Raw genomic sequence first — 24,502 nt, 5'->3', positions numbered from 1 at the left:
TGGGTTACTTCATGCTTTGGGCTGGTATAATTTGGTATACTCAGGGGTACCAGGATGCCCATTTGATGCTACCCAATGTGGAAATGTTTCTGAATGATCCTATTGGTTGGATTTTATATTTTTTTTTTTATATTGTTGATGTCTTATACCCTTATAGGGACTAGTCAATTTTGATCGATGGTATGTCATTTTTGGAGTCTTGTCTAAATGGTTTCGTGGGTTCTATTCCGTGGAATTTTGCACTTGAATTGTTGGTTTTTTGGATCTCTCTGAAACAATTTATTTGGCTCTATACCCGCCCGCTTTAATCCCCAGACATAAGCATGTACACCTGCAGGGAATAGACTAAGTGGCCCCTACCAATTGCTTTTTATAATAGCTCTTCACTGGTTACATTAGATCTTGGAGGAAACATTTGACTGGTAGATTCCAAAATGGATGGCACACTTTCTTCATTGGTGTTCTTCTCTTGAAAGCTAATAATTTACATAGTAGAATTTCCAGTTTCAATTATACAGTTGTATTCCTTGAGCATGATATATAGATCTTTCTCATAATATGTTTTATGGTTTATACCTTCTTGTTTGGGAAATTTAACTCTTAAAACGAAAGACCAGAAGACTTGACTCATATTTTGTGGAGGCAGTGATGTAGTGGAAGACATATTACCATACCAGAAGGAAACACGGTGGCGTGGGGATGGCTTACAAGAGTATCCTGATACCTACATGGAAGAATGGGTACAGTTCAAGAGGTCCTATCATTCTCTGAACGCATGATTATTTGCAACAAGTTATGGACATCCCACCTGACAGGACTTGAGTCATCTTCTTCTTGTCGACTACCTAAGTTTTTATCATTCTCACCTTAGCAGATGAGTTTGCCTTTCTTACAATGTGGTGGAAATCCCTAATCATTGGTAGAATTGAATTCTTTAGAGGTTTTCAATGTGGCACACAACAATTTGTCAGGTAGTATTCCAGACCAAAGCACAATTCGGAACCTTTATTGAAAGCAGTTATGAGGGAAACCTTTTCTCTGTGGTGCATACTGCATAAAAGTTGCTCCAGAATCAATTCGCCATCAACAATTTCAACTATATCAGACGATAAAGGAGAAGATGGTTTGTTTGATACTTATGATTTTTGTGTGAGTTTTTTATTTCTTATGTAGTTGTGTTGTTGACGATTTTGCTGTCCTTTACAAAAATCCATATTGGCGAAGATCTTGGTTTCTTTCGTCGGGAAATGCATCACCACCTGTCGTTTCTCAATTGGAGGCAGCTGTCTTGCGTATTACATCTTCAAGCGATGTGTTTAACTATCATGAAGATTTATGCAAAGTTTGTTCATGTTGTCTTGGGAAAAATTCTGCTATGATCTTTTATATCAGGTGATCACCTGATTGTTTTTGGTGCTAAGTCGGATTTTGTTTATTTTATATTTTGATTAAGCTTTTATCTTGGTGTGAAGGAAGCTTATAACCTTTGTCTTGTCGGTTTTATTGTTGTAGACATATAGTCAATTATATTCACTCTTCCATCCATCTCCAAGTTATTTGGTATTAAATATCTTTTTTAAATTATATTCTGCTTTATTAAATAAAATTCCAAATAAAAACCAAGTTTATATCTTTTTCAAACACTTCTCTCTATGCATTTATGACATGTTTTTCGATATAAAAGTTATATACACAAGCAGATATTCCTACTCTTTAGATTTGCTAGGCACCCATGCATACATATGTAGAAGTATTTGCTTTGGGATGTAATGTGGTGAGACTATCATCACAGTTTTCTTAAGACAAATGTGAAAGAAATAGATTATTAGATCCAACAGTAAACAAAGGGGATCAAACTTAAGTTAATCCTACTCTTCATTTTTATATCTAATCATTTACGAACATGGTTTTTAGTCAAGGGGGGTTGGGTTTGAGTGGTCGACCCATTTTTTAGGTGTAAGATGAGTTTATCATTTTCAAATTTGTTGATAATCCTTCATTTAATCTGCAGTGGAGTTGATAGATAGTCTTAAGATACTGCCCCAAGAAACTAGATATAGTAAATGTTGGTGTTGGCTTTGGGATTAAAAGGCTGCCGCCTCAACCTTGCTATAAAAGAAGGCTTAAAGTCTTCACTTGAGAAGCAGCCCCAAATTTGATCTCCCACTTTATTTATAGACAACTATTTACTTTGGAGAAGTCTTTTAATTGAGGGTTTCGTTAATTTGTAAATCTTATCATACGGTGTGGATGTCGGAGAATGTAGGCATTTTGTTAAACCTCTTAAATTTAGTGTGTGTTTTCCTTTATTATTTTATTTGTATTTATTGGTTTTTCTGTTACGTTTAATATTCAATTATGATTTGGTGGGTTAATCCGTTGTGTTGAGTAGTTTCAATTTACTTTTGGTGTTCATTATTGAAGTTACATTAACATTATTAATTCTCAATTTAGCATCATAATTTTAATAACCACATAATTTTAATTTTTAAATGTTAGAGAATTAATAATGTTAGTTATTTTAATGAATCCATAACATTAATATCAATAAAAGGAATAAAATATATCAAATTAAATAATAAAAACTAAAATTTTAATTCAATTGAGCAAGTCTAGGGATTAAAATTATAAATTGACGTATAATAATTTCTCAGGCATTAATTGTGAGATTATTTCCATGAGGGGGCCTAGATAAGCTCAAGGTTGATGCAGAAATCAATAGTCAACATTTGAAAGTTAATACAATGAATTATGTGACTGTTGATATATGTAATGATATTTTCTTAACAATTTCCTCCAACTACTTCGTAGATGCATGGTGTTATATCACATCACAATGGGTGACCAAATGCATATAATTGAGATTTTTAAGTAAATATTAAGCAGATTGAGAGTTTGGACCTTTCTTACAATAGCTTGAGTGGTGAAAATAATTATTTATAAATTTTATACTTCAAAAACTAATGAAATATTCAAATTAAGAATAGTGAATTATTATGATAATGGATAGTTTTAAAGTAGTGGTCTAGTAGAAATTTTAAATTTAAATATAGTTGATATAATTAAATTATAAAAAAAAACATTAATTATTAAATTGCATTTAATTACATTAGTTGTTGTGATTACCTATTTCTCCAAAACGAAAAGCATAATCGCGATTAGCTATCAAAATTCAGATTCCCAAACCTCATGTGATTGCCATAGAAAACCTTTTTTCACAAAACTACATTTTTCTACACGGTAGGAACTTTCCTGGTAAAACAAGACATACTTTTCTACACATTTAATCAATTATGTCAATATCAGTTGGCCATCAAAATTCAGATTCCCAAACCCCATGTGATTGCCACAAATAAACTACATTTTTCTACACGATAAGAACTTTCCTCGTAAACCAAGTTGGAACCTTTTAATAGTTTATAAAAAACCTTTAAAAAATATTTTAGGGATGTTATTTTTAAAATATTTTTCATAACACTTTAATTATATAAAAACTAAAATTAGAAATTGACTAGTAATAATTCTCAAGGTTAAGGTTGACACAGTATGTTGAATTTATGTTTAAAGTTTGGGTTATTTTTCTCAATTATAGATTAATTAATATTTTGTACATTGTGAACTCCACGAACAAGATTTAATACATGACACGTATTTGATTTAATTTAATTTAATTTTTATTTTATCATTTACCGTATATATATTCCACTCCTTCTTACTATATCTCGACGGAGAAAGTGAAGGTTATTCAAGGAAATGGTAATGTGTGTGTTTTTTTTTTATGAAATGGATCCAGTTTCTAGATTTTAATTTTAATCTTCACTAAACAACATTTGTTAGATTTATTAAGGTTTATTATTTCCAAAATTTGGTGTAGAAAACATATTTTTATATGTATAGAAGACCCTTTTTTCCATAAAACTAAAATTTCCCTCACAATAAAATACGAAACTCGTTCTCGTAAATATTTTGAAAAATAAAAAAATTTAATATTATTATTAATTAACGAATTACCAATTTAATATAAATATAAAATTGTACTTTTAAGTTTATAAAATTTATTATTTATCTTTGATTCTGAAGATAGAGAAATTAGGGCCGTAACGACGACTTGGATTATGATTGCACATTTTCCAAGTCTCATTTTTGTTAATTAGGAAAACTGATGGGCATCTCCACTAAATTTATGTTGACAAATTTGGAGTTGTTGCGACATAGGCACAATAAACATCTTTTAACATTTATATGTTTGAGAATTTATCGAATTGTATCTTTGGGCTAAGTTGATATCGTTGGTTTTATCAAGTCCATCAATGAATATTATAGTACTTGGAGAAACTTATTTGAAGGACCGAGTCAAATTGGATTGGATCAAGTCTATCTAATTTCTTAAATTGAGGAAGTTGGAACAGATTGAAACATTAGTACCTTATTTGCCAATGGCTCATATTACCTTAGTTGTTATTATTATATTGTATTCTACTATTTTAGTTGCCTTTTAGAAGGGATTGTGAATGATCTTCATTAGGTTAGCAAGTCTTAAAATATTTATATAATTAAGAGACTTGTATAGGTTATTGTATTGATCATTATTTATGTGAGTGTATTTGACTGTAAAACTTTTATGTTGTGGTTTTGCAAGCAAAATTCTTAAAGGGAGAATTTAGTGATGAGAGACTAGTCACCAAACTACAAGAGTGAAGATTCTAAATCAGGATGTGTTAGAATTAACTTCATTGGTTAATGTTGATTTTTTTTTAAAAAAAGTTTCCATGTCATTATGGTGAGATGAATTATTTCAAACAATAAATTAATGGAAAATAACTCTTTTAATAACCACATAACTTTAATTTTTAAATGTGAGAGAATTTATGATTTCTAGTTTCTATTTTTTTTTAAATCCACATGAGCCAACTAATGAATTTTTTAATAATGTTAGTTATTTTAACAAATCCATAACATTAACATCGATAAGAGGAAAAAATATATTAAATTTGAACGTTATGAATTTACGAACTAAAATTTAAATAATTTTCTTCTCCGACTTCCGACATTAACTGTCAAATCAACTTGGATAAGGGTAGGATCCAAGAGGGGCTGGCAAGGGCTGCGGCTCCCCTAAAATGAAAAATTTTCTATTTAAGCCCTTTATAATTTATAAAATTTTAAATTAGTAACAGTAGATTTGCACTTTGGCTCCCCAAAATAATAAAGAATTGATTTAGTTCTCAAAAAATTATAAAGATATAAGCTATTAAAATGATAAAATTTCATTTCTACTATCGTAAAAATATACAATTTAATTCTAGCCCCCCCCAAAAAAAAATTTTTCCTAGCTTTATCCCTAACTTGGATTTAAGGTATGTTCTTTTACTCGTCGATGGGTACTAATTCACCGTACTGGTCGTCAAATCATCGTTTGAAACTCGCTAGTTAGACCTTATTTTCAAAAAAGAAAAACTTAACAGTCTAGTGACTTAAATAAAAACTCTTGAATAGTTTAGTGTCTTAAATGAAAATTTTTAAATAGTTCAGTGATCATTTTATAACTTTTTTGTAGTTGAATGACCAAATAAAGTTACTAAAAATTTAATGACCTTGAACGTAATTTACCTATAGGGTGGAAAAGAATTTTACAACCCAAACTACATGATTTTATGTCCAACTCATACTCTTGGCTAAAAAGTCAACTAGAAAATGACAGCACGGAAAACCAAGGAAAACCAAACACTAACTGGAGTGTTCATCAAGTTTTATAATCTTAATTAAATTTATTAATAATATATTTAAAAATATTTTATGTCAATATTTAAAATTAAATTATCAAAATAATTAGGTGCAATAGTAATGAATATTGCATTCTCAAGGGGAGATGCATGTTCGAACATTAGAAATGACATTATTAAGAATGACAGTCACGAACTCCGAACATGAATTGTAAATCATATTTAAAGAATATAAATATTATGGTGGAATCAGTTGCACTATTAAGAGTTCTTGATAACATTAGTTATAAAAAAATACAAAAATATAAATTAATTTGAGATTTAATTTTTATATCGAGAAATGATATTGTGAAATTTTGTTTTTAAAAGCACAAAAATATATATATTTTAACATGGAAAATAAGTATAAACATTTTTAACATTTTAATAAGAATTAATTAAAGGTGTCAACTATTTAGACTAACTAATAATATTATAAAAGTAAGTGAATTAAATTAGGTTAAATTAAAATATAAATACAAAATCTTAAATTTAAATATAGTTAATGTAATTAAATTATAAAAAAATTAATTATTAAATTACATTTAATTAAATTAGTTGTTGTGATTACCTATTTCTCCAAAACGAAGAGCGTAATTAATCATAATAAAATTTAAATTTAGTGAATCTCGGTTGGCTATCAAAATTCAAATTCCCAAACCCCATGTGATTGCCACAAATTAGTGCATAGAAGACCTTTTTTCACAAAACTACATTTTTCTACAGGATAGGAACTTTCCTAGTAAAAGAAGACGTACTTAATAATATATTTTTATGAGAGTGTTTATACCTTTTAATAGTTTATATAAAACCTTTAAAAAGTTGTACATATGTTTATAGTAATGAACAAATGTTTAAAGTTTAGGTTATTTTTCTCCATTATGGATTAGTATTTTGTTCATTGTGAACTTCACGAATAAGATTTAATACATTATATGTATATGATTTAATTTATTTTTATTTTATAAAACTTCCATTATTATTCATTATCTGTTTTACTCATTAATGGAATGTGGTGTTATTATTCATTTACCGAATACATCAAATATTACCTTACATCTATTCCACTCCCTCTTACTATATCTCAATGGAGAAATTGAAGGTCATTCAAGGAAATGGTAACGTGTACTATTTGTTATTCATTATTTGTTATATTCTATGCTATATTTGTTATTTCTAACACCTAGTTTACATGATTGATGCCTTTGATCAGCTTGGATTTGCGGTCTTGTCCAGACATTGCTTTATGCTGATTTCTTCTACTATTACTTCCAGAGGTTTCTCACGCTCTGGAAAGCACTTCGTAGTACCTATGTGAATGATTGCAACTTATTTGATTATTATGCCTGCAGCTGCAAGAATAACATGAAGCTCCAATTACCAGCTTGAGATTTTAATGGTGCAAGTTTTGTAGTAGCATACATAGATATAAGGTGGTCAATCTGCTTTGATAACTGGTGCTTGATATTTTATTTATTTACCCCTTTGTTAGGGGTGCTTTTAGCAAGCTTTTAAGCAACATAGCTTGGTTAAGACCCAAATTCTATATGCCTTAAGAGATTGTATTGCATAATCTGTATGTGGATATCCAAGGATTGATAATCACGTTTGTTTTTAATCTATTGCAGATAGTAATTGAAATATTTAAATTCGAATATTATCCGAATTTGTAAGATTTAAATTTACAAAGAGCCGATCAGATGTGTACAATCATTTCAAATCTATAGTAGTACAATCATTGGCTTATCACCAGGACCAGCAATGGCCTTGAATGGCCAATGCTTCATATTGCTGTGTACCAAAGGGTCAGTGAACCGACGACCAATCAGAAGTTTAGCATCGGAAGAGACTTAAAACATTTTTGTTCAAAAACATCCAAAGAGAGGAGACTAAGAAATTTCCTGGACTTCCAACATTTCCTTGAATTGAAACCTTATACCTATATTTTAGGCATCAAATCTCACAGGTTCATGTTGAGTTCAAAATCTACTTCTTTTGAAGTGTAACAGAGGCATTCTCCAATTGACTTGAAAGAATCATAAAAGCAGACGTAAGTTTTCCACCAATTAGAACATTTTGAAAATTGATGTCAAGCCCGAAATGACCGTCACAAGTAAGCATATTAAACGTGTGAAGAGAAGACCTTATTTTTCCACATAACTAAAACTTTTTACACCATAGGAACTTTCATCGTCATCAAGTTGGACATAGATGGAACTCACGTTAAACACACACATATATAAAATTTACAGCAAAGCTTTTAAGCAAATATGGAATGTAGGTTTTGTTGGTATATTTTATTGTGGGGTGTAATTGAATCTATTCGAACTCAATACGGTTAAACTCAAGTTTAATTTGAAATTCAAAGCTTGATACTCGATTGAACATATATTTTTAAGCTCGAAATTAAATCTGTTTATCAATTTTTGTACTCGAGTTCGAGCTCGCCTCAATAATTAAACTTAGGGTTAACAATATATATTAAAGGCAATAATGTAATCTAATAATATAAAAATATGAAAAGTTCAATAAGGCTCCCAAACTACTCGAGTCAAGTATTACTAAGCTTGAATCCGGATCGACTTATAGCTCGGCGCAATAATTACAGAATCAAATTCAAAATTTTTTGAGCCGAATTCGAATAGCTTGCGGGTACGGATGTCTCATTTGCACCCCTATACTTCATTAGATAACAAGTGGCATTTTGAATTATTATAGGTATAATAATTACTTTGTTAATTACTTTATTAGTATCTTAAACAAGAAAGCATTTATATAGCTGCAATGTATTATTTCAAATATTTGTGATTTTAAAAAGTATTATTTTACCTGCAAGTGTATGTTTGAACCGTTGAGACGACGTTGTTGAAAGGGGATAGTCATAAACCTCGAACATAGACCATAACACAAAAATAAAAAATAAAAATAAATATTATGCCCATGAATAAAACAAAAAATGAAGAACTAAAATTTCCATTAATAAAGCGAAATCAAGACTAACTTTATATAAGTGTAAGAAGGGCATAAAAAATATATTATGTCCACATGAAGAATTTTATAACCCCAACTACACGATTTTATGTCCACCTCTCACTTTTCATATTTTTTTGGCCATTCGTTTTTCAAGATTGACATCAACATTAGATTTAAAATCAACGTTAAGCCATGTTTAAATTTTTTAATAGAATATCAAGACTGATTTTTTGTGAGTGATTAAAATTTTGTGTAAACTTAAATGACTTAAAACTTATCATTCTTGTCATCCCATCTTCTCTCCATGAAAGAATTTTAAAATGAACTTAGCATTGAACGCCAAAGTCAAGAGTTGATAAGCATTTTTGTGGTCCATTCATCCTTTCTTAACGAATTTCTATCGAGAGTTTTTGCAATAAGGAATTTACGTAAATAAGAAGCCTAGATTGATCCAATTTTTGAGGAATTAATTAATCATATATTATTTTTATATTATAGTGAATTAGTGGGATGCAATATCTTCTGCTTGTATATAATTAAATAAGAAGCTTAGGCTTCTTTAGATTACATACATATATAGAAGTTAATCTATATTTTCCACAAAACTAAAATTTTCCACACGACTGAAACTTTCTTGGTCAAACAAGTTGGATTTGGCTTCACCAATAACTTAATAATCTGTACTAAAAGTTTCGACACAATAGAATACGAACTCGTTCTCGTAAATATTTTGAAAAATAAAAAATTTAATATTATGAGTTAATGAATTACTAAATTAATTTAAAAAATTAAAAGATACAATTTTTTTTAAAGAATTTATGAAATTATATATTAATATAATTGTTGACACCTTTTTTTTGTGAAAACGGGGTCGACTTGGATTTTAAAAAATGAAAACGAATATGGAAGTCGCCACCAATCCTTTTTGATAAGTTGTGATCGGGCCACCTTGAAAAGTGGTTATTTTTAATAAACAATTTAATTTTAATAAAATAATAATTTTGGTCCACGAAATTCAGAAAAACGGGTTTGGGAGTCGGTTACGTAGGAGGAAAGATTAGCACCCTTGTAACGCCCAAAATTGGTACCTAGTTGATTAATTAATGTCTTAGTATCGAAGATTGAAAACTTTAAAGAGATTTAAAATACGATCCTTTATTGAAATGTTGAAAATTTTCGGGAAAAAGCCATAATTCACATTAATCGAGAAAGAGAATTATATCCAGTAAGTTAGGACACAATGTCTTGAATTCCCGATGCGCGAATGAATGCCAAAAATTTACTTATTTAAAAAATATTTAGCTATCTTAGATTTTAAAAAAAAAAAAGGGATCATGCCCAGTAAGTTAGGACACGATCTTTTCTTAATTCCTGAGATCATTTAAAACTTGAGAAAAAAAAAGGATCATGCCCAATAAGTTAGGACACGATCTCTTCTTAATTCCCGAGATCATTTAAAACTTGATAATTTTTAATTCTCAATTTAGCATCATAATTTTAATAACCACATAATTTTAATTTTTAAATGTTAGAGAATTAATAATGTTAGTTATTTTAATAAATCTATAACATTAATATTAATAAGAGGAACAAAATATATCAAATTGAAACTAAAATTTTAATTCAAATGAGTAAGTATAGGGTTTAAAACTATAAATTGATGTATAATAATTTCTCAAGCATTAATTGTGACATTATTTCCATGAGGAGGGGGCCTATATAAGCTCAAAGTTGACGTGAAGTCAATAGTCAACATTTGAAAGTTAATGCAATGAATTATGTGACTGTTGATATATGTAATGATATTTTCTTAACAATTTCCTCCAACTACTTTGTAGATGGTGCTATATTACGTCACAATGGGTCACCAAATGTATATAATTGAGGTTTTTAAGCAAATATTATAGTTTATCTTTATCCATGAACAGTATAATAATTAGGATTAATATTTGGTACATTGTTGCTGGATTTTTTAAATCCCATAAGTAGAGTTAGAGGATTGACACGTATCCTATATATGTGTAGTATATAATAATAATAAAAATATATTTTAAAAAAATAGACACATTTTAATTTTTTAATGTTGCTTGTGGGATGCACTTGAATTGTGGTTCATAGAAGAAAATTATTATATAAAGGTTTAATTCTACCATAGTTCTTGTACTTTACTGAAGTTGTAGATTTAATTTCTAGACTTTAATTTGATATTTTAGATATTTATTAAATTCATTAAGTCCTACTATTTCTAAATTTGGTGTGGCAAACATATTATCATAGGTGTAATATCACTAAAATTCAAAAGAATGAGAAATTTGTACATATTATCAGATGTCAATATCAAGTTGAACATTTCAAAATCTAAAGTAATAGTTCAAGTATTTATTTTTCCATAAAACCAAAATTTTCTACATGATGGCTTTTTTTTTGGCTATTAGTTAAGAGGAATTTTTTTTAATAACCCAATTTAATTAACTAATTAAAAAATGGTTCAAGTAAAACTCAAGTCATATTAAAAATAATTATTTATAAATTTTATGTTTCAAAAACTAATGAATGTTCAAAGAATAGTGAATTATTAAAGAGAAGTTATATGATAATGGATTGTTTTAAAGTAGTGGTCTAGTAGAAATAAATAGTTTTTTATAAAAAAATATTATATAAATAATTAAATTTTATAGTTATTCCTATTTTTTTAAAAAATAGTGAATGTAATATTTTTTAAAATGTTAAATTAACTCATGATATTAATTAAATCAAGAAATTTTATAATAATAGAGATGAAAAAAACTAAATTTTCAAAATCAAAACCTAAAACGTGCAAGAATAAAAGCAATCTGAAGACTTAAAATTTCCATTAATAAAACCAAAATCAAAGAAGTAAAATTTCCATGAATAAAACCAAAAATGAAGACCTAAATTTTCCATTAATAAAGCCAAGTCAAGACTAAGTTTGTATAAGTGTAAGAAGGGTATAAATGAAACTCACAAGAAAGCCACATGAAGAATTTTATAACTCCAACTACACGATTTTATGTCCTCCTCTCACTTTTCATATTTTTTTGGCCATTCATTTTTCAAGATTAACATTAGCATTCTTGTGGTCCGTTCATCCTTTCCTAACCAATTTCCACCAAGAGTTTTTGCAATAAGGAATTTACCTAAATAAGAAACCTAGATTGATCCAATTTTTGAGGAATTAATTAATTATATATTATTTTTATATTATAATGAATTAGTGGGATGCAGTATGTTCTGCTTGTATATAAATAAGAAGCTTAGGCTTCTTTAGATTATATACATATAGAAGTTAACAAAAAGTAACATATAGCTGAGAGAGAAGTGAAAATAGAGAGATGATGATGATGGAGTGGAAATGGTTAAGGTTTATTAGGATGGCAGTAATGTTGTTGGTGTTAGAAGGATGCAGATGGTGTACTACTGATGCTTGTTTGGAGCATGAGAGAATCGCTCTCTTGCATCTCAAGCCTTTCTTCAATTATCAAAATCAATTGCAAAGTTGGGTTGAGGTGAAGGGTTCAGATTGTTGTAAATGGGAAAGAGTTGAGTGTAACACCACCACTAGTAGACTCATACAACTCTCCCTTAATTCTTCAAGATGGTTTTACACCACGGATAATAGGAATCTCAATGCCTGGTATCTCAATACCTCTATGTTTCTTCCCTTTGAGGAATTGAAGAGTCTTTATTTGTCGGGGAATGCCATAAGTGGTAACCTTGAAAATGAAGGTCGTGCCTCTAGTTTTTCCTTAATTACATCTTTTATTATCCCACTACTCTTACCATCGTTAATTTGCAATTACTTATATTTTATTTTATTTTATGGAAGAAAAGTCACTAACTTGTATATATTTAAAAGAATATTTCTATAGGCTTTGGAAAACTATCATCCACATTGAGTAATTTGGAGATTCTTGACTTAAGTTACAATTACTTGAATGATAGCATTTTGTTATCTTTGAGTGAGCTTTCATCTCTCCGGTATTTAGATCTATCAAGCAACAAATTTGAAGGATCAGGTCATCAAAGAGGTAAATTAAGTTTGGTCTGGTGTTAGTTTTTATTTGTATAGTAGAGTTTGAGGATGGTCTTCTAGGCTTGGTACCTAGTTTTCCATTATTTTTATCCATTGTAATTCCACTTTTACTTTAGTAAAATTTTCATATGGCTAAGAAAGAACAATTAACATGTAATTATATATATATATCAGGTTTTCAATTGCTTTCAAGACTCAATAACTTGGAAACTCTTGATTTAAGTGGGAATTCTTTGAAGAATAACATTTTGTTCCATATGAGAAATCTTTCATCATTGAAGACTTTAAGATTGGGAGGTAATGAGTTGAAAGGAAGGCTGGATCATATTCAAGGTAGACTGATTTTACCTGTTTCTTTTTAACTTACAAAATCAATGTATGTTCAAGTTTGATTTTATCATACGAAGAATATATATAACTAATCAATATTTGGGACTGAATTTCAGGATTGAATAATTTGACAAACTTGAAGTACTTGGATTTAAGTTGGAACAGAATTGAAAGCATCTCAAACAAAGGTATAAGTACAGTATTTATATGTCAATTCATATTAAAGGTAGACTGGTTTTATATGTTTCTTTTTTACTTTAAAACCAATTTTTGTTTAAGGGACAGTTAATGTTGCAATATGTCTTTGCTTTTATCATATCATGAATATATATATATATAACTGATCAATATTTGGGATTGAATTTCACGATTGAATAATTTGTCAAACTTGAAATACTTGGATTTAAGTCACAACAACGTTGAAAGCATCTCAAACCAAGGTATAAGTATTTGTGCGTAGTAACTTTCTTGACTGACTATTATTCCAAAAGGCAATGACAGACTTCAAATGTATTTTCTTTAGTGAATTTTTATTGCAAAAATGGAGTATTATTATTTATTTATGTTTTGTAGTAACTAATTATATAATATATAAATGAGGTTTTCAATGGCTCATTAAATTGGAAATTATTGATATAAGTTGGAATTATTTGAAGAATAGCATTCTTTAAAATAAATTCATGTTGAAGGAAAAATTGTTGCAATAAGTCATTTGATTTTATCATATCATGAATATATATAAGTAATCAATATTTGGGATTGAATTTCAAAATTGAGTAATTTAAGTAGGAAGGTATCTCAAACAAAGTATTTATATATTGAATCAATTCATCGGAAAGCTTGTAAATTGGCTCTTCCTTCTCAAACAAACATTTTTCCTAACTATTTATATATTGAATGATGTTAACTATACTAATTACTTTCTTCCAATGATAGATGGAACACAATTGAGGCTAACAAACTTAGAGGAACTTGATTTGAGTGGTAATCTCTTTCGGAACAACACAATTTCCTTTCCTCAAGGGCTTTCAAGCCTAAAGTCTTTGACTTTGTCCAACAACGATTTGCAAGGCTCATTAGATACTAAAGGTACAAAAAGCTATAACTTTGTTTTTCTTGATAATTCTTTCTAGAGCCTTTTAAAATTAATTGTTTCAAATTTGAACATTCACATTTCACGTTTGAGGATTTTTATCTTCAATTCAAGTTTTAGATTTACTTTTTTTTTTCATTTTTATTTCATTAAAATATTAAGTAGAAATTAAAATTATTAACATAATGATTTTTTGAATTGAACGCTGGATATGTATAGGATTGAGCAATTTAACAAATTTGAAGAAACTCAATTTAGGTGGGGATCAAATTGAAAGCTTTCAATCCTTTAAAGGTATGCATTTATATTTAACCAATTACCTAAATTCTTACATATAATTAAATTTTATGCCAATTCATTTCAGTGATGAAATTATATAAATCTTTTGTAGATGGTGGTAGAAAATTGGAGTTGACCCACTTGGAAGAGCTTAATTTAGCTGGAAATCACTTCAATACTAGTGTATTTGCATCCCTTAAGAAGCTTTCAAATTTGAAATCTTTGAGCATATGGGACAATGGATTGAAAGGATCAATAGATATGAAAGGTAAATATATTAGTTTTTTTAACAAGAATATAATAATGTTTGAAGAGAATATAATGAAGTTGATTTGTTGTTTTTGTTTTCCTAGATTTGGAAACATTTATCAACTTAAGGGAACTAGATATGAAGGGTAATGAATTGAAAGATTTGGTGATCCACCAAGGTATCATTTAATTAAACTTCCTTTTTTTTTTTAAATTTAGAAATTTAGTTTTGATCTCATATATTATAATAACGGTTATTGTCATAAATATTAATAAAGTTATATCATATCATACTTGAAAGTAAAATATGGGTTTGGTGAAACATTTTCTAAATCATCCATTATAATGTGTTTGGACTTTGGTTTGAAACTAAAATTCTTTAAAATTTTCATCATTTTAAAATATTAATGTTTATAATTATTTTGTTTGTATAAATATATTTATGAGAAAATATGTAATATAACTATATTTTAATTTCATATATTTTTAATAGTATAAAACATAAAAATACATATTAGCGTTAAATAAATGGCATTTTTTGGCAAAAATAAATAAATGTCAATTTTGAATAATTTAAAAAAAATCTTTAATTTTGTGAAATTTAAGCATACATTGAGAGGTGCTTAAACTTCCATTGCAATCTTTTTATAAATTTCAAAGTGCATATGTTTTTAACTTTTTGGTTTAAAAAAATATGATTGGTCTACGTACTCTTTACTAATTTGTAATTTAATTCTTATACTTTTATTTTCAAGAATTTAATCCCTGATTTTTATAAAAAAAAATCAAAATCCTAGTTCAATTGTTAAAATTGTTAAAATTTTAAAATAGTTTGTTGGTGTGACATTTTGAAATAAAAAAAAAACTTAGTAGTAATGTAACTAAAAAAATGACGTAATGAACATGGATTTAATAAAATAATTTTAACAATATTAATAAAATAATTTTGAATTTTGAATTTTAACTTAACTCTATTTTTGGGCCAAGATTTAATGCTTTAAAATTTTCATTTAATCCACTAAGTTTACTTATAATTCTTTTGAGTTTTATTTATTGGTGAGTAAAATACCTATTTGATTTTTTTATATACAATTGGCATCTTTAAAGGTAATATAATAATTTTAGTGTAGACATGTTTTATTTTATAAATATTATTTATAGTGTAGACATGTGAATTTTGAATAATTTAAAAATATCTTCAATTTTATGAAATTTAAACATACATTTAGTGTAGACATGTTTTATTTTATAAATATTATTTATAGTGTTGTTGATTGGAGTTTGAAAATTATACAACTTAGCTATATCAGTTAATTACTTATATTAAAAAATAATATAAGAAAATGCTAAAAAGAAAAAAAATAGTATAATTAATAAAATGGTTGAAGAGTTATATTAAAGTTTCAACATCTTCTCTCTATCAAAATTTATCTCCGATAAATCATGAATAATCTAACTTATAAAAAATATATATAAATATATATATATTTATTTATATACTTCATTTCATTCACAGAAAATAAAACATTCCACTTAGTAGAGGCTTTCTATAATACCGTTATCTAATACCTCTTGACATTGCTTAGATTCAAATGTGTTGAGCAATTTGGAGGAAATATATCTTGGCAATTCTACTCTCAACACCAACATTTTGCAAAGCATTGGAGTATTCGCTTCTCTTAAAACATTGTCTTTATATGATTGTGGACTTATTGGTCCCTTACCTAATCAAGGTAAATAATTTTATGTCTCAAATTGATTTCTTTACTAGCTTTTGTAATATAATATCTCCTATTCTATTTAATAAGACCAAATTTAATTAAAAATTTCTTCCATGAATTTATAAATTTTTCAGGATGGTGTGATCTAAAGAACCTTGAAGTATTGGATGTGAGCAACAATGCACTTGAGGGGATGCTTCCTCGTTGTTTTAGTAACTTGACATCTCTTCGTGTGTTAGATGTTTCAAGAAACCATTTTCAAATTCCGCTGTCATTTGCACCATTTGCAAACCTTTCAAACCTCAAAGCCCTTTCGATTAATGAAAACAAGATGGTAATGGAATCTTCCTTTTATACCTCAATCCCAAAGTTCCAATTGGAAGTCATCAGATTGCCAAAGTGCATAGCATCTCAACAACTCAGTCGTAAATTTCCTACCTTCCTTTACTACCAATATGACTTGAGATATGTGGATCTTTCTCATAACAATCTCAGTGGAACTGTACCAACTTGGTTGCTAGAAAACAACACAAAGTTAGAAGATCTCATCTTGAAGGGTAATTCATTTACAGGTCCTCTCTCACTTTCGTCAGCTCTTATTTCTAATGTATCTTCAATTGACATATCTGAAAACAAATTACAAGGTCAAATTCCGACTGGTATATGTTCAACTTTTCCACATTTGAGGCGGTTATTCTTATCCAAGAATGCTTTTGAAGGTAATATCCCACTTTGTTTAAGTGGCATGAAAGACTTATCATTTTTAGATCTATCAAACAATCAATTGTTTGGAAAAGTACCAGAAGAGTTGATCACGAAAGGCTTACTGACCATTTTGAGACTATCAAATAACAACCTCAGTGGAAATGTAGTTCCTGTGATTCTCAATGCAAAAGGGGTGCGGAATTTATATTTGGATGGAAACAATTTTTCAGGAGAGATGACAAATGTTGATGTGTCTACTTTTGAGTTTCCAAATTCACTAAGCGAAATTGATCTCAGTAACAACAAGTTGCATGGAAAGCTCCCAAGATGGATAGGGAATGCATCATTTTTGTGGAGATTAGCTATGTCCAACAATAGTTTTGAGGGTTCTATTCCAATGGAATTTTGCAAGTTGAATAGCTTGGAATTTTTGGATCTTTCTCAAAATAATTTATCTGGCTCTATACCGTCATGTTTTAATCCACCATACATAGAGCATGTCCACCTCCACGGGAATAGACTGAGAGGCCCACTATCACTTGCTTTTTATAATAGCTCTTCAATAGTGACTTTAGATCTTAGAGGAAACAATTTGACAGGTAGTATTCCAAAATGGATTTACACGCTTTCTTCTTTGAGTGTTCTTCTCTTGAAAGATAATCATTTTCATGGTAAAGTTCCTGTTGAGTTATGCAAGTTGCATTCTTTAAGCATCATAGATCTTTCTCAAAATATGTTTTCTGGTCCTATACCTTCTTGTTTGGGAAATTTATCTCTTCCAATGCAAACGAACAAGATTCTAGAAACTGGGTTCTATGTGCCATCTATAGAAGAGTATGAAACAACACTAAATTTGAGAATGGATTCTTACTATCCTGATAGCTACTTAGAAGAAGTAATAGAGTTCACAACAAAGAGTGGGCTCTTTTTGTACGAGGGCAACATCCTTTCATATATGACCGGGATTGATTTATCTTGCAACAACTTAACTGGTCATATCCCACCAGAATTAGGGAACTTGAGTGAAATCTATTCTTTAAACCTTTCACACAATAAGTTGACCGGAGTTATACCCTCGTCATTCGCAAAACTTCATCAAATTGAGAGTTTGGACCTTTCTTACAACAACTTGAGTGGTGAAATCCCCAATCAGTTGGTAGAGTTGAACTCTTTGGAGGTTTTCAGTGTGGCATACAACAACTTGTCAGGTAGTATTCCCGAACCAAAAGCTCAATTTGGGACCTTTATTGAAAACAGTTATGAAGGAAACCCTTTTCTTTGTGGACCTATACTGCATAAAAGTTGTTCCAAAACCGATTCACCATCAACGATATCAACTGTATCAGAAGATAAAGGAGAAGATGGTTTGATAGATACTTATGATTTTTGTGTGAGCTTTTTGGTTTCTTATGTAGTTGTGTTGTTGACAATTTTTGTTGTCCTCTACATAAATCCATACTGGCGAAGAGCTTGGTTTTCTCTTGTTGGGAAATGCATTACCACCTGTCGCTACTCAAATGTGGGCAATTTTCTTACTTATCACATTTTCAAGCGATGTGTTTAGCTACTCAAATTGTGATTTGATTTCCACACCTAAATGTTTAATTATGCTAAGTTGAGCGATAATGCATATTTTGTTGATTTTTGCATTTTAAATAAAAGCTCTTTTATCTTATGGTTTTATCATTTTCAACCGTCTATTTCTTTTTTCTTCTATGAAGTTTAATGTAAAATCATAATCCATTATTATGTATATGCAATATCTCTTTAAATTAAATTAAATTAAATTAACTGCCAAGCGTTCACTAGTGCATACTAAAAAGGAAATCTAATGTAAAATTAAACCAAACATACTAGAAAATTGAATCTAAAACTGGAATATTTTAAAACCTCACAAACAATGCAATTCTTTATTCCTCTTTTCCTCTCAAGTTATTTTGTATCATGTTATATTTTACATAATTAATCGTATCATCAAATTTTAAAAAATATTTAATATTTTGATATCATGTTCATATTATTCTTTAATTCACAATATATTTTGTATAATATGTTATAACAATTCAATTTAAAAAACAAGCAATTATCTTATTTTTGCGTACCGTATTATACATTGACATGTTAATAATTCGTTTTACGTAAATTTTGACATGTTCATATATTTGAGTCATTATAATTTTATTATTTGTAATATGACATGTTTTACTTACCCTTAATATTGCGTCATGATAATTATAAATCGATTGGCAGTCTACCAAATAATTTTTCTAATAAAAAATAGTATTTTATTCTATTTACCAAATCTTTATCAACTTTATATTCTCACCAACAAAACATACATTCAAAGTTCAAATAAGTTCCCCACCCATTTTTTTACTGCAATACTCAAGAATATGCTCATCATCAGAAATCTGAAATATTCCACTCTAATTAACATTAATTATGATTCTGTAAACAACAAAAAAGTGTGATCCTTTGAAATGGGATTGGTAAAAAATCCGCACGTGTAGTGTGTGAAGAAGGTGAGGTTGTCTATTCATAGTGTAATAAGTAGCTAATTATAGTTGATCCTACAAAATCAAAATTAATTCAGGTATCTATATATTCTGAAGACCGGACAGACCTTAGAAGCTCCTTCAAATTTGCAAGAACATGTCGTGGTCCTCAACTCTTTACACCAATGAAATTCAGAAGTTGCTCTATATCCTGCAATCACAGTAAAGATTATGCAATCGTTTCAGAACAAATAACATAACAAGCAAAAGGCGATCAAAATACCGTGATCTCGATAATGTTCTTTGCCGAAAAGGAACATTAACTTAACCTTAAAACATCAGTGAAGGCTCATCAGATTTGCTTAGCAACCTCACATACACATGTAAAAAGCTTTGCTTTTGGATGAAAGGTGTGACTATCATCACAGTCTTTCCTAATTAGCTGATTGTAATACCCAATTTGCCCAGCCCACAATAAAAAACCAAATAAATAAAAATTAATTAAAACTCAAATAGTTCACAGCCCAATAACAATAAAAACCAAACCCATTTACAGTGACCCGGTACAAACCCAAAGTCAGATGCATCTAGTCCAACTACACCCAGCCCAAATACCTAGCCCAATACAACTATCAACACAACCCTAGCCCAAAACAAAAAAAAATCAGAAAACCCTAGCTGCAACAGCCCTCCTTCCGGCGCCGCAGCCACCAGGGCCTTCCCCGCGTGTGCTGTGCCACATCCACCACCTCCTTACGCCAGCTAGCCTCCTTACCTGCAAAGAAGACGAAAACAACGCAGCAGAGAGAATTTTTTGTATTTTCTTTCATTTTATTTCGAATATTCGGCTATAAAGAGGGAGAAGGCCATTGTAATCCTTTTTTACGCATATTGAATACAAACAAAAAATCAAAACAGAAAGTTTTTTCGAAAGGTGATTTTCTTCGTTTTTTTTCTCTTTTATTTCTTTGATTCTTTGTTTTCTTCTTTGGCACCAAACGAAAATAAAAAGAGGGAGAGAAGAAGCGTCTTACCAGAGCAAACGCCATTGGAACCTGGTTTGCTCCGTCTGAATCGGAGTCAGATTGGGTTCGTGACTGGAGACCGGTGGGAAGAAAGGCTAGGCTCTTGATCTGTTTTAGGAATGCAAAACAACTTATTAGGGTTTTATTTTTTTAGTTTTTTAACGATAATAAAACGGTGCCGTTTAAGCCCGATTTAATGGCTTCAAAACGTCTCCGTGTTGGTTGACCCGATGATCCGATTTGACCCGGGGAGGATCCGCGTGTTTTGTTTCAATGGCTTATTTTCGTGTTTGGTTCTTCCGTTTTTAGATTTACTTCATTTTAATCCTTCTTTGTCTTTTTTAATTTTGCCACATAATTCGATCTTGCTTTCAATTTCGTCCTTCTGTCAGTTGAGGAGACAAACGTTCGAAACGACGCCGTTTCCAATGATCTTACTAGATTGCCAGGTGAGACTTGTGCGTTTAATTTCTGTGCTAGTCACTCTGATTTTAAATTAATTTCAATTAGGTCCTTTTTATTTCATTTTATTGCACGTCTTACCCCTAAATTTCTGTTTTAATTCCAAATTAGTAATCTCTTTTATTATTTTTGCTATCAAATTAATTACTTTAATATTAATTTATCATTATTACTATTATTATTATTATTATTATTATTACTACTATTATTATTAGTATTATTTTTTTATCAATTTATCTAACCTTTTTATATTCATTATTTTATTCTATTATGCACTATTATTTTAAGTTTTTTTTATATTATTATCATATATTATTATTTAATTTCATAATGAATTATTTTATATTTTTATGTTAATCCAATAGAATTTACCCTTTTTAAATAGTTTTCTTTTATAATACGTAATTTATATCTATTACCTATTTAGATTATTATGTAGAAGCCCAAATTTGCCCGGGCCCGTACCAAATAAACCAATTAAACCCAAACAACCTAAATACAAGCCCAAATCAAAAAAAAACTTGGAGCCCAATACACCTAAACAGACCCTAGACCTAACCCACTAGCCCAAATGAGCCCAACTCCCTAAACCCTAACATTTTCAGAAGCCAAAAATAGTAAACCTAACCCTAGGTTCTAACGTCGTATCCTTTTTTAATTATAAACTCCAATAAATGACTGATTGGTCTCTACCATTCCCAGCTTGGGGGTTGTAGTAGAGGAATATCGTTTTTATGTTTTTTTTATTCTTTCATGGAAAGCAAAAGCTTTAAAATTGGTGTTTGTACACAAATCGATCTGTTGTTACAATTTCTATTGTTGATTAATTAATGAAAAGAAATCTCATAAGCTTACAATTTTATTTGCCTATGTTACTCGAACTCAGATGCCGGCTTACATGATCATGGGACTTCAAAGAAACGAAAATATTCACATAGCTACATATGGTAATATAGCATTGCAGCTTGCAAGTGTCATTTTACAGCTTGGGAAATGCATTTCTGATCCCATAGATAAATCAAATACTGTAACATATACGCCGATGAATGTTAAGCCATAAGCATAAATCAGCACAGGGCAAGAAGTAAATACATGATGAACAATTGAATTCAAGCTTCTGGAACAGACGCAGACTTGATAAGATGATTGTTACTTCCTTTCTCTTTGAAAAGCTGGGAGAAGTGATGTTTACAATACAAAATACCCTCCAGATGGACTTATAGGGCAGCCACCATTACCTGTCGAAAAATATGGCCAAAAAGAAGACAAACCAGATTAAGCAAATTCAATGATGTCGTAAGCAATGACAGTTGCAAAATCATGCAGTAGCTTTGACCTAAGCCCAAATAAGAAACCGGGTATCCTTTTTTAATTAAAGCATAAATAAAAAGCTCATTCTCGGGAATTCGATACGTCGTGTCCTAACGTATTGGATATGACATGTCATTTTCTCGAGATGAAGATTTAAAAAATTAATAATAATAAGGGCAATATTCAATGCTCGGAATTTTGAGAAATTGTGCCCTAACGTATTGGGCTCTGATTTTTCATCTGAATTAAAGCAATTGAATATCCTTTTTAAACTTCACCGCACGAGCTTTGAAAATCAAAAGACAAGCTTATTCTCGAGGACTAAAATGTCGTGTCCTAACGTATTGAGTGTGACATTTTATTATTCCAAGACAAAAAGGTCTTTAGCATTCGCTTCGATTTATCCAAGCATCTTTTATAAAATTAACATTAACAAAAAGGGAGGATCGTATTTTTAAATTCTTCACGGATTTTCGATATTCGGCATTAAGACCTTAATTAATTAATTCGGTACCAATTTTGGGTGTTAAGAGGGTGCTAACTCTTTCTCGTGCGTAACCGACTCCCGAACCTGTTTTCTCAAATTTTGCAGACCAAAATCGTTTTTAAGGTGAGCCGATCACACCCCAATAAAGGATCGATGGCGACTCCAATTTTCGTTTTTAAAGTCAACAACTAATTTTTGTCCGCCAAAAAAGTGGTTTCGACACTGATAATCCTATATCTAACATTTATCAGGGCTAAGCAAATTAACATACATGATGTACAGGAATTTGACTATAAGATCCAACAGAAAACTTAATAAACTGTAATCAACATAGAAAGTTAGAATGCAATGCAAACTTATTACAATGATGCAAGTGGATCAAAAGAAAGCGCTTCTATAAGGAATTTGTAAACAGAAAAAAAAATGATAAAACTTTTTGGAAAGTATTTTCAAAGAGGAGACAAAAACAGGGTAGAAACAATGTTTGATCCTTCTTTTTTCTATTTACAATTTTAGGGTGCATTCTCTATTGTGGTGAAAAAGCCGTTTTGGGTTAAAAGTTTTTTTACACTGCAGAAGTGTTTTTCCACTGAGAAGTGATGAAGAACACACCGCTTTTGTAGTCAAAAACTGTTTTTGGCTTTTGCATTTCGAAGTGAAAATTATCAAAATACTTTTATTTTCATTAACTATTTAAAAGGTACATAAAAAATTTTAAAAAAAATTTTAAAAAAAAGAGCATTAGAGGAAATGAGATTGAAGAGTCTCTATTTACACTTTTCACATATTTTTAATTCATTCAACTTATAACTTAATATTGAAACCATTTTTTTTAAAAGGGTCGACGTTGGTTTGAAAATAGAAATTAAAACGGGAGTTGCCACCAATCCTTTTTTTTATGAGGTGTGATTAGGTCACCTCATAATTTAGTTGTTTTAATAAAATATTTTAATTTATCAAAACAGTGATTTTGGTCTATGAAATTTGAGAAAACAGATTCGGGAGTCAGTTACATGCGAGGAAGGATTAGCACCCTCGTCACGCCCAAAATTGGTACTCAATTGATTAATTAATGTCTAAATGTTAAAAATTGAAAAACTTCGAAAGAATTTAAAACACGACCCCCCTTTTGTTAACGCTATTTTAATTTAAAAGAATTTGCTTGAATAAATTGAAACGAATGTCAAAGATCCTCTCGTCTCGAGATAATAAATGTCACATCCCGTAAGTTAGGACACGACACTTCGAACCCTTGAGAATAAGTTAACCTTTAACTTTATTGGAATTTCGTAAATTTTGAAAATTAGAAGGATATTTTGCTATTTAGGTTCAACGAGAAAATTGAAACCCTGTAAGTTAGAGAATAATTTCTCGAATCTCCAAAACGCGAAATATTACCTTATTTTAAAACTTTTCCCTATTTTGAATAATTGCGAGTACAATGCTTGAACGAGGTGCATTTGTTTTATTTGTGACAAAATAGAACGGTTTATTATGGGTAAATACAAATTGAATGCAACTGTCGAAGTGATGAAGTGAAATGGAATGATAACATA

General features: G+C 29.6%; 2 protein-coding genes and 3 long non-coding RNA genes across 8 annotated transcripts in view; 3 read left to right on the top strand and 2 right to left on the bottom strand.

The window, feature by feature from the left end:
• Window positions 1-18,849, top strand: part of LOC107943934 (receptor like protein 21) — a 184,041-nt gene extending 165,192 nt beyond the window's left edge. For 2 of the 3 annotated variants that reach the window (XM_041088061.1, XM_041088063.1), the window contains 6 exons: window positions 14,056-14,208; window positions 14,432-14,506; window positions 14,604-14,759; window positions 14,845-14,919; window positions 16,327-16,473; window positions 16,596-18,849. In XM_041088061.1, the coding sequence (XP_040943995.1) occupies window positions 14,056-14,208; window positions 14,432-14,506; window positions 14,604-14,759; window positions 14,845-14,919; window positions 16,327-16,473; window positions 16,596-18,730 (2,741 nt within the window). In that variant the 3' untranslated portion in view covers window positions 18,731-18,849. Of the gene's footprint in view, window positions 1-13,235; window positions 13,308-14,055; window positions 14,209-14,431; window positions 14,507-14,603; window positions 14,760-14,844; window positions 14,920-16,326; window positions 16,474-16,595 lie in introns of all 3 variants that reach the window. The other variant, XM_041088062.1, reaches the window with a different exon arrangement.
• The window catches only part of LOC121214429 (uncharacterized), a 92,144-nt gene that overhangs the window by 56,484 nt on the left and 11,158 nt on the right, over window positions 1-24,502 (bottom strand). The gene's annotated exons all lie outside the window — the stretch shown is intronic.
• LOC121214430 (uncharacterized) lies at window positions 6,633-7,940 on the top strand. The gene is made up of 2 exons (XR_005910037.1): window positions 6,633-6,880; window positions 6,976-7,940. It is a non-coding gene; the product is annotated as an uncharacterized lncRNA (long non-coding RNA).
• Window positions 11,745-24,502, top strand: part of LOC107939051 (receptor-like protein 1) — a 42,858-nt gene continuing 30,100 nt past the window's right edge. Inside the window, exon 1 of the mRNA XM_041088064.1 lies at window positions 11,745-12,482. Coding sequence (XP_040943998.1) covers window positions 12,089-12,482 — 394 coding nt within the window. The 5' untranslated portion in view covers window positions 11,745-12,088. The remainder of the gene's footprint in view (window positions 12,483-24,502) is intronic.
• Window positions 19,573-20,954, bottom strand: LOC107939057 (uncharacterized). 2 transcript variants are annotated; one of them, XR_005910034.1, is made up of 2 exons: window positions 19,945-20,954; window positions 19,573-19,872 (listed from the first exon to the last, which is right to left on the bottom strand). It is a non-coding gene; the product is annotated as an uncharacterized lncRNA (long non-coding RNA). The 2 variants fall into 2 exon arrangements; XR_005910033.1 differs by having other exon boundaries at window positions 19,991-20,954.

The sequence above is a fragment of the Gossypium hirsutum genome, chromosome D02 (assembly GCF_007990345.1).
Source record: "Gossypium hirsutum isolate 1008001.06 chromosome D02, Gossypium_hirsutum_v2.1, whole genome shotgun sequence".
NCBI classification, from domain to species: Eukaryota; Viridiplantae; Streptophyta; class Magnoliopsida; order Malvales; family Malvaceae; genus Gossypium; species Gossypium hirsutum.
Note: the sequence above shows the minus strand (reverse complement) of the source record. Positions and strands in the feature narration are given on the sequence as shown.